Genomic DNA, 11,311 nt, shown 5'->3' with positions numbered 1-11,311 from the left:
CCTCAGGCCATGACTTCCTCTGTAGGACTGTTGAGGACAGGGGACTCCGATAGCAAGGAGAAATGTGCATGACCGCCAGTTCTTCAGTAAACAGAACAGGGAAAAACTGAGGTTTGCCTCAGTACCTCCTTCTGTCCACGTCAGCTCTGGGAAAAGCAGGTTTAGGAAAAAACACCTCGGTGAATTACTCTTGGGGTTCAGTGCATCCACACAGGTACAGCCACGGCTAAGGTTTCGGAGAGCTACTGGTTGTACAAACACTACCACACAGTGAGAGAGAACTGAAGTGTGGTTGTAAAGCGTCTGTCTCCAGTTTATCACATGCTAGAACTATATGCACTATGCTTGAAAATCATTCCAGTATGTCTCTGTTTATTATTTATTATGTGGTTTTGAGAATATTTTACCCAAAGAAAGCAAAATCAGCTTGTTTTTAGGGACTATAGTTTAAAATACAGACTGCTAAGCAACCTGTTGAAGCAAAACTGAATAATGTTTCATTGTCTTTGCACTGCTGTTCTTCTATATTTGTGGTGTTTAGGAAACAAACATACGATGTTCCTCAGATACTGGTGGCTTTTTTGGATACTTGAACACCATGAGTTTTTAGCAGAAAATCTCAGGGAAGAAAAGAGATATGGATTGAGGAGATCAAAACCTAAACACATTCTGTCAAATACTGTAGAAGAATATCCCAGCCCAAGTGATCAAGGTGAATATTGTAATTTTAAAACAGGTGTGATTTAAAACATCCTGATTTTTTTTGATTCTGGACTATATGGTTAACTTGCCTTCTAAGATGCTTATAATCAGCCAGGTTTGCCTCATCATACATTTGCACATGCTTTATTTTTGCACTTTTATCTCTTTACTCCCATCTTTTCCATCCCTTTTTGTGTATTTCAGAAAAGGAAACAGCATCTGTATTTTTTTATGATATGGCTGAGAGCCTCTTATTGTCACAAAAAGAATAGCTCATATAACTGAATTTTCATAGAAGTAATGTCATCAGTAGTTCAGAAAATTAATACTCTACAGATCCTGCTTTTGGAAATCTTTATGCTGCCAGATGTGAGTGGCAGTACTAGGGACAAAATCCAGCTCTGTCAAATCACATTCCAGTGTCTTGTTCAGTAAGCCTCATTTTCTTGTACATGACTTCCACCTGTGCTGGTAGGATATACAGTGAAATACCAGGCAAGATGACAGAGTGAAATTAAAAAAACACGACAACATTTCTCATTTCTTACTACATGACATCAACACACCTTCAGTTTTTTCTTCCTTTGCGCATCTGTTCTGGAGCAAATTCCTCAGCCTCTATCCATTCTATCTTCATGCAGGACTCACACTTGTGACCACAGATTTTTTTCAAAAGTTTCCATTATTCCAATCCCACTCTTGAATACTAAAATGCATGTAAGGGTAGAATGAGATTTAGGATGAAGTCACTCCACTCACCTACACACCTGTTTATTCTAGATGAAGACTGCATTCTGGAAATTGCTTTTTTACTGGACAGCTCTGAAAGTGCTAAGGACTATAATCATGAACAGCAGAAGAAATTTGTACTGCAAACAGTAGACAGAATGAAAAGTCTGCAGCTTAGTTCTGGACGTACCCTTCGCTGGAGGATGGCCTTACTTCAGTACAGCAGCACTGTTTTCATAGAGCAAACTTTCCACGACTGGAAAGGTCCTGAAGCATTCAAATCCCACATTGCTCCCATCACCCACATAGGTCATGGCACCTACACAACTTATGCTATAACTAATCTTACACAGCTCTACATGACTGAAGGGACTTGGGGTAGTGTAAAAGTAGCTGTGCTTTTCACTGATGGAGTGGATCATCCAAGAAACCCAGATATTTTTGCAGCCACAGCTGATGCTAAACACCAAGGAATTGTATTTTTCACAATGGGAATGACCAGAGTGGCTGAGGAGGTTAGCAATGCTGCCAAGCTCCGGCGCCTGGCCAGTGTCCCAGCATCCAGGTTCGTTTTCAACCTCCAGGAGAAAGAAACTGTGGAGAAGGTTCTCAAGGAAATGGTATGTATGAGAAAGAATTTGAAATATGTAAATCTTTTCTTATTTCAAATATTTTGAAAATATATTTCTTCCACATACCATTGAAGAAAGTTGTACTTTTCACACGCTAAAGTGACCCAATTATTAATGAGATCACTATGCCAAAATACAGGTTTCCTTTCTCTTCCCCCCATTCAGATCTTGTCATCCAACATATTTGATGCTGCAAACTGAATTAAATATTATTTTTATCTTTGTTTTTCCTCCTAAGAAAGGAATTTCAAATCTCCTTTCTTAAAAAAAATTATTTTTTTTTTTTTTTAGATCCTAGTGCTTTTTCTGTAGAAAGCAGGAAAGTGAAGTTGCCTTTTGTATCAGAAAAAGATGCAGCTCTTACTGAAGTGAAAATAAATTTGCAGACCATGGAGATAGCTCAGTTTAGATAAAATCTGAACTTGGTGATAGACATATTTAAATTTCCATGGAAAATATATAACATAATCAAGAGGAGATACATAAATTGAGCTTAAAATTTTGTTTGGATGCCTTTCTTCTCTATTTAAACCTTATCTAGAAAAAATGTTCCCTGCCAAGTATGGAGAATAGAGCCATACTCTAGCCTATAACCCTGGTGACACAAGCTGTGGATGGAGTCCTTATCTGAGCATGCACAGAGATATAAACTAGAATTATGAATAACAACCAGGAGACTTCTGCAGTGAAATGGACACCAAAGTGATCTCATACAGGCCTGGAACGTGCACCTATGTTGGCTTTCCTGTTTTCCTGTCCTTCACTTTGACAGCCTGCTACTTTGCATTGGTTTCCCTGAACAGCACCCCTCCTGTCTTCTCTGCTACTATCCCTTCTTCCTGTGTCACAGTAACCACCTCTCAAGTGACAAAACACACTTTATTTTACCAGTTCCAAATAGGCAGGCATCCTCAGGTGCCTTCTTTTGATAACATGGCTGCTGTTTGGTTTAAATAATGGCTTTGTCATAATTAAACATGCATATATGAGAATTTTAGAGATCTGTATTGCATTGCTGCTCATCAACACATTTATGTCCTCTCAAGAGACTACATTCGTTGTGGAAAGAGGGAGGAATGCAGTGTATGTGGGTGTCTCAGCTCCAGAAAACTCTGAAAAATAACAGCTAAATCAAAGATGATAACTTTATGTGATCACTGTCAAAGTCAAATCTTTTCTAAGGTATTCTTACTGTTCTCATTTTGTGTGTTCCTAACAGTACGAATAGGAGAGCTTCTGATTTTCCAAGTGTAGAACACTTATTCTTCACTGCTACTAGAGAGCTGCTGTTATTCAGCAGTTTGTAAACAATGGAGTTTGTGGGTGCATTGTTCCTATATATCTAGCTAACCTGTTTACCATTTAATTTGATTAATGTAATTTTAGCAAATTATGGCTGGACAAGAAGAGTCAGTGATTTCAGTCAACAATCTATAACAAGAATTGTAAATATTTAAATTCTTTTTAGAACAGAGAGATTGCTCAGAAATTAAAATTTAATTAATTTTGTCAATATATTAACGGTATAATTTAATTAGTTAGTTGTTGAATCTATTTATTTTCACATATTTCAGTGTCGTTTTTGTACAGTTGAATTAAGACTTTAAGTTTCTAATGTTGTTTTCAATATCTGTCTTTTACAGAAAGACCTGTCTGAGGAAGAGGTAAATATTTTAAGGTTTTTTTTCCTGTGCAGAGCTACTGCTTAATATCGATGTTTACAATTATATGGAAACATAATTCAGGAAAACTGATAGCTCAGGAAGTTGGTTAAATTCTGAGTCTAATGGGATTGTGTTTAAGTTAAACATGTTTTTGAATTTGCAGGATAGAGCTTTAATTTGCTATCCTAATGTAATTTACTAATCTATTTACTAATTAGTAATTTATTAATTTACTAACTACTAATGTAATTTGCTAACCTCTTGTATTTTTAAAAAATTTCAATAAATAAAAAGAAACAATCTGTGAGTATTCAGGTTAGCAAGAATTTGCTGATACATCTTGACGTGTCCTCTAACAGACTCAGAGGAAAAGAATACGTGGTGCAGAGCTGAAGACAGGGCAGTTCTAACCCTTAATCCTCTTCCTGTGTGAGAGGGTTTAAGAAAGTGTAAGAGCTCAAAGCTTCACCACTGTGTTTTTCCAGTTTGTCCACACTGTGTCACCCTGACTGCAGGCATTGATAGGTCTGGCTGGCATTTTGTGGGGAATAAAGTTAGTTTTCCTTTTAAGGATGTTAGTGCCATTTAAGGTACAGTTATCTCAGACAAAAAATGTTCTCATAAGCAGCTCAAGCACACTGCTAAATATTATGAATGTTTACAAAACGTTGAAACATTTTGTTTTTCACTCATTCCCAATGACATGTTGATTTTTCTCCATCAATATAGAAGTAGTAAGACATTCAATGTTAGCCCTGGAAAACATATTGTTACTAATAGGGATATTCAGATAAGAATGATATTTAAACCCTTCACTTCTAGACATCTTCAAGATGAGCGGAGGTTTAATAAATAACTAAAGCAAAAATAAAAATTACATTCCTTATGCCTCTTTCAAAAATAACTCCAGTATCTGCAATAACTCTGTATTTACATAATGATCTTAAAGTTTCAAAAAGATCTTAAAAATCACATAAATACATACCATAATGATATTTGACTGGGACATTTGAATGGTAGAGATGACGGAAGAGAAAGATTATGATTTGCATTAACTAAATAAAAGTACATATCCACACATATTTTGTTTATAGATCAAGCTAGAGTTAAACTATAATGAAGTTAAGTAGAAAAAGGATGTAAGATGCTTTTTTACCCCATCTTCTTGGCTATCTCTACAGTGCCTAGTAATGAAAACAAATATATAATGACAGACACAGCATACACATAAACTGACCTTGTGAAGAGTTTGGAGGTAAAGCCATTATCAAGATGATTGAAATTTCAGGAGTAGGAATGATATAAATTTTTGGATAGAATGTAGAGGCCATGTTCTGGATGAGTGGTAAATTGATATTTAAAAGATTCCTGTAAAACATCTAAATATAATTTCTGGTCGTTACTGGTGTATTCAAACTAGCCATACAGTAGCTTAAAGGAAATGTCTGTGTGTTTTCTATCTCTTCCATTAAAATGTGCTGATTTGTATTATTTTCATTCAAAGTGTCCCCAGGTTGACACGTGTAACTGTAAGAAGGGTGAAAGAGGTCTTCCTGGTCCTGCTGTAAGTAGCTGTCATTTCTCAAATAACTGATATACAGTATAACTTAAAATGTAATTCATTGTTGAAATTTTTAAAAGAAATTATTTGAGCCCAAATCCTGAGACAACAGAAGTTCAAGGTTCAATACATACTCCTCCATAGTTACATTGCGTGGAGATGCCACAGCAGCAGGAAGTGCATGGGGAGACCTGATAATGCCATGAGACACTTCCTCTGTGTGTGAACAGACAGAAGGGAGAACAGCGTGGTGTGGTGAGGCTGTCCTTTTAGCCACAGCAGTATAAAAGGCAGAAAGGAACAATTTTCTTGTTGCAATCAGACAAGACCAGCTGGATCTAACTAGCCTCAAATCAAACATTAATATCCAAAAAGCTCTCTGAAAGCAAGAGAGCAAAACACTGAAGCATTAAGAACAACTGAGACAAGAATAAAATGGACTGGACTTCTTTCAGAATAGTCTTACAAATAGAACCCCTTAGCAAATCTAGGGGGTTGCTTCATACAAGACTTGGTGATCTAAACTGCAGGGCTTACATTTCAAAAAGAACTGAATGATCTGGTATTATATCCCTGACATTGAACTAAAGCACTACAGTACCTTATAGCCCTGGATCAAGGTGAAGGGACAGTGTCAGAGTTTGAAAGAGACCCTAGATTTGCCCATCCTCATCCTCTTGATTTTGACCTGAACATCCTACACATACATAAACAGAAAGACACACTGGGTTTATGCTGCACAGTACAATGCACTTTAATTGAAAATGTACCCTCTACTGTACGTTTGTATTGGTTAATATTTGCTGTCTTTACTTGGAAAGTACAGGTATTTCTTACACAGAAGCATACACCCCAAAGAGTTCAGAAGAAAACAAAACACCCACTTAGCAAGCTGAGTAGTTACGAAAACAGCTGATCACCTCTTTTCTTCAGAGGAGAACTGAACAATTTTTGTTTATAACAAAGACAAAAGAGAAAAATGACCACCTATTGAGTTGGTTCTGCTGCTCCCAGATATTCAATTTCAATGTTAGAGTAAATGCAGAGATTTTGAAAAATAAATGTATAGGAAGCAAATATCCTAAGTAGGAGAAAAATACCATATATATTGTAAATATTGTAAAACAAAATTATTTTTACTAACATATATAATAAGAATTGTATTTTGCTGTTTCCAGGGTAAAAAGGGTCGCACTGGGGATGATGGAGCTCCAGGCCTGAAAGGAGCAAAGGTGATTGGTTTTTCAGATTTAGAAGAAAGATCTGTCTTGTCCTTATGTCACTGATCTTGATGTTGAATTATTCATAGGGGGACCCAGGTCTTAATGGAATCCCAGGACGAGATGGAATAGAGGTAAAAAAATAATTTTTTTCCCCTTCTTCTCCAGTGAGCAGTGTTCCTTTAAGGTAAAAGAGCACCTTTTTTTTTTTTTTTTCATTGTTATAAGAGCAGCTTTCAGTTCTGGCTTACCATCTAATGATTCAGTAACATAAGAAGAATTGAAAACATTCTCATTGCTTAATGAAAAAGAATAATTCCTTCTTATATGTGTGATCGAAAAAATACTCTCTAAAAATACATAGTAACTCCAAAACATTGAAGTTCTCTGATATGATAATCTTAGAATATTACAGAAATTGACAATCTGCCTGCATCAGTCTGGGTTCATTTAAATTTGACAAATAAAGGACCCAGTGTATAATAGCAGTGAAAAATTTGAATGAAATACGTATAGAAAGTAAGCGTAGGACCAGTCTCTTAGTGCTTAATTCTGAATTCATTCACATATGAATCACTCTACTTTATGCTTTCTTACTTATTCAGTACATCCTTTTTAACTAGTGACCTTTTCTTGCTTTCTTATTTTGCATGTTTTTCACTAACTCTAATACGAACTCTAATTGATCTGCTTTCACATCATCAAAATCCCAGTCTAAAATGATAGGTTCATAAAATTTATTCACTCATACAACAGCATCTGCCATGACTAGAAGGCAGAGTATTTTGAATCATATTGCCATATTTATCAGAGTCATCTTTTCTATTTGAAATGCTATTTTTCTGAAGAGAGTAGAATGTTAATGAAGACAACACTCGTGTTCCTACTTTTGGGTTATATATTGTCACAACCTGCTTTGCTTTTTTGTTTTCCCAGGGGAAATCTGGATATAAAGGAGAGAAGGTACTTCTTTTAGTCAGAATTGATGCCTACATTTTTGATGTTATTTATTACATATAGCGCCATATTTCTTTTAAATACTAGTAATAAACAGTAACATCAGCTTAGCATCTGCTGCACAAGCTGTAATAGAAGATGTGACTGTTCCTCAATGAACTTGCAGCACAATTGCTATAATATGTCATGAATAGAATAATATTTAGGTTTTCAACTAAAGCACCCAGAAAATAAGGATGATATGCCAATATAACTCATAAATATTTATTCCTATTCCTTACTAGGGTGAAAGAGGTGAATGTGGAATCCCAGGAACAAAAGGAGACAGAGTAAGTAGCCACAAAGTTGTCAAGCTTCCAGCAAACACAATTAAAACACAAAAAAGAAACAATTTCCTGAATAACAATGATGATGATAGATTTAAGGCATATATTAGTTCTAAGGCTGAGGGAAATTGACAGCTGACAGTTTTAAAATATGTAGTGAGCAAGGACACCATTTTTACTAACTTTCTGAGCTCTTTCTACATTTTCATATGATTCCTCTTATGGCCAAAGGCTGAGCTTGTTTAAAACAATGGTAAAACTCTACAGAGGCAGAAGGCTTGAAATAGTAAGCAAAGGGAATGAGACCTAAAATTATATCAAGGTTTCTAACTCCAGTCTTTAAGATTTGGTGCAAAATTGCTGTAAATATTTCGAATAGAGCAAGTAGAATTTAATCCTGGATTACTGGGCCTTCATAATGAACTCTGTTCATCATTATGCTGTATTTTGATTACCAATCCATTAAAAAATATTTATGTAATACTTCCTGGCTGCTGAGCTTCTCTTAAATTTAGTTTTTATTTTAATGTAAAGATATCTAAATAAGACACCTTAGTAAAAAGTTCCCTACAAATGGTTTTGGCAAAACCTAAATATACAGAAACAAATCTTTTTTTTTCACTTATTTTTCAGGGCCCTGAAGGTCCAGCAGGCCCCAGAGGAGTAAGAGGGATACAGGTAAAAGAAAAAAAAAATAGCAAAACCAACTATGAAAACAACAATTTGTGGTTCCCTGCGATTCAAAGATCCGAAATAATATCATACCACAACCAACATGGAGTCTTTGAGTTTCTGAGTTCAAGGCACTCAAAATCTATCTTCTTTAACAGCAAAATTAACAAGAATTTGGAGAAGCAGTCTAGACAAGTCATCTTTATAATTCATTTGGTCTCAAAGACCACAGTAAATACAGTTCCATAAAAACCAAAATCACTCATTTCTCTTTCAGTGTCTTAACTATTTAATTATCTCAAGAAGTACATGGAAATTCTTTAGTCTCTCATCATTCCAATACTCTCAGACTGAAGGCCAAGAAGCTTAGCCCATCATAGATGTTTCAGTTGATCTTGACTGTAGATTACCTTTAATTTTATTCAAATAAAGGAAGAGCCAAATTCTCTCCCCAAATACCAAAACCAGCTCCAACTGAGTTGAATAACTGAACCTATACATGCATCACAAAGCAAAGCTTCAGTTCTGGAATGTTTGAAACTCTTATTTTCATGCAGACTTCAGCAAATTATAGATTGTTTTTCAAGCCACCATTGTTACAAAAGCTTGAAAAATCTCATTGAAACCACTCCTGTTTTAATAGGGTCCGCAAGGACAATCTGGAGATCAAGGGCCTGAAGGCCTGCAAGGATCAAAGGTAAGAATTACTTTATTTCTTCTCTTTATTAATGTTAAAAGGTATTAATATAGCCAGACAACAATAATGATTTTATCCTTTTTTTCTATACCCTTCTTGTAGTGGATGAAGTTTAATGTGGCACAGATAGCAAATTGTGTACTTTTTGTAATCTACAAGGTTCTTAAGAAAGGTGTTACTTTGATCTTTGTATCAAATTTAGGTCCAAATCACACTCCCATCTTTATTAATGAACAGTTAAAATACGGTAGTGTCACAGAATACTACTTAGCATTGCATGTTTTCAGTTTTCAATTTAAAACTTTTTTCCCCTAAGTGCCGAACAGGAATTCTGTTTGGCATCTCAAATCAAGTCTTCTCTTGAAACTGAACATTCTCAAGAAGAATTCTATAGCTCAAAAGGAATATTGTCGTGAAGAAAAACTTGAAAATAAGTGTATAAAGGACATTATTTGTTATCTCTCTTGAGATCTTCTTTGCACCATATTTAGGCCACCTGCTGGGCAACAGTGCTACACAGAACAGTTGGGTGTCAAAACTTTCATATCCTACGTGATATGAAACATTTTTCCTTTTGTTTAATGTGTTATTTTTGTCCAAGATAAATAATTATACGGGACTTTTGAAGCATTGAAAGGATGAACAGATGAAGTACTGTGTAAGACAATTCCAGTGGGCTGAAATTCAGGATACACTAAAAATTAATCTACAACATAAATTAAACTGATTTTCCTAGACACCAATTTATAAGCAGAGTTGTTTCCTTTTCTTTCTTTGAAAGGGTGAAAGAGGTCTCCCTGGGCCACCTGGCTTGCCTGGAGACACTGGAATAGGACTGCCAGGCCCAAAGGTACAAAAATATCATAATCTGTACTGCATGTATTGTAGGATCAGGACCAAGACAGCTGAGATAATAGACTTGCTGATTCACGAGAAACTTCAAGACTGTAAATGCTGGTTTTGTGGTGCTGGAAAAGTATTTTGCATGTTTTTCAAAACTATTTGCAAACAACTGCAAACAAAAAGTACATTTTAAGTATATACTTAAAAGGATTTTTTTACAGTAGTTGTTATGCTTGGCATAAACTCAATCCAAGCAGAGTATGGCTAGGTAAAAACACATTCATAGTCTTAAACAAAAATTAATCTGTGCAAAACAGGCTTGTTGGTTTAGATGACTGGCATAAAGAGAACAGAAACTCTATGATAGAAATACTTATTGCCCTTGGGAAAGGGCAATAAGTGATACATGACTGGTCATATGAAGGGAATAATTAATCATTTAGACTCAAGATTGTCTTCTCTTAAAAGCAGAATTGAGGCTGTCCACTAAAGCTGTGAAACTGCACCAGTTCAATGCCTGTTGGGCCTTGTGTGGTGTAGGACTCTGAGGAAAGTCAGATTTTCTTTGCTGTTCCTGTATTCTCCTACATCTAATATTTCAAGCACAGAATGTCTGATGAGTTGTTATATGCTGCACACATAAAAATACCTAAATCAGGCATATTCAAAGTACATCTTTGTTTGAAGGGTGACATCGGTTTGACAGGAAGACCAGGCCCTGTTGGCCCACCTGGAGTTGGTGAGCCAGGACTTACGGTATGTCCATTCTTTTATTTGGTGAAAGCAGGACAGAAAGGAAAAGTTCTCCATGCTCCCCTGTAAAAATGTGTGCTAAATGATACCACCTCTTTTCTTTCTTCTATTTCTCACTCTTATACATATTACGTTGTGTGATTCTCATTTCCCTCAATAAACTGGAAATGTTTCCAATTTCTTAACTTTTCTAATTATCATATCTCCAAAACAGGTATAAAAATATAACATCTGATTCAAAAACCACATAAATATCTAAATAAATCTATCCTCTGATAGATTTGATAGAGTCAAATCCCTATGTGGTAACTTTGAAGTTGACTGCTTTTCAGTATCACTAGAACATTAACATCAGCATGGCTTTGAGGAGGAGACTTTCAGAATTTATAATAGATTTGGCTCTGGAGTGTCTTCCTTCTCTTCCTTCCCTTCCTCTTCCTGGCAGTTCTAAACTCAACCTCTTTGTGGTAATTCAGAAAATCAGCATGTCAATTTTATGGTCCTTTTTATTCTAAATATCAGGCAGCACCTTTTACTGAGCTATTTAAAATAGAG

General features: G+C 35.6%; 1 protein-coding gene across 1 annotated transcript in view; it reads left to right on the top strand.

The window, feature by feature from the left end:
• Positions 1-555: 555 nt before the first annotated feature.
• Positions 556-11,311, top strand: part of LOC309575259 (uncharacterized protein) — a gene marked incomplete at both ends in the record, with an annotated part of 31,702 nt that continues 20,946 nt past the window's right edge. Inside the window, 12 exons of the mRNA XM_082285590.1 lie at positions 556-712; positions 1,483-2,051; positions 3,707-3,727; positions 5,232-5,291; positions 6,467-6,520; positions 6,598-6,642; positions 7,445-7,471; positions 7,750-7,794; positions 8,425-8,469; positions 9,107-9,160; positions 9,942-10,010; positions 10,691-10,759. Of these exons, the coding sequence (XP_082141716.1) occupies positions 556-712; positions 1,483-2,051; positions 3,707-3,727; positions 5,232-5,291; positions 6,467-6,520; positions 6,598-6,642; positions 7,445-7,471; positions 7,750-7,794; positions 8,425-8,469; positions 9,107-9,160; positions 9,942-10,010; positions 10,691-10,759 (1,215 nt within the window). The remainder of the gene's footprint in view (positions 713-1,482; positions 2,052-3,706; positions 3,728-5,231; positions 5,292-6,466; positions 6,521-6,597; positions 6,643-7,444; positions 7,472-7,749; positions 7,795-8,424; positions 8,470-9,106; positions 9,161-9,941; positions 10,011-10,690; positions 10,760-11,311) is intronic.

Source organism: Coloeus monedula (assembly GCF_965178545.1).
Source record: "Coloeus monedula genome assembly, chromosome: 7".
Lineage (NCBI taxonomy): Eukaryota > Metazoa > Chordata > Aves > Passeriformes > Corvidae > Coloeus > Coloeus monedula.
This window is presented reverse-complemented; position numbering and strand designations above follow the sequence as displayed.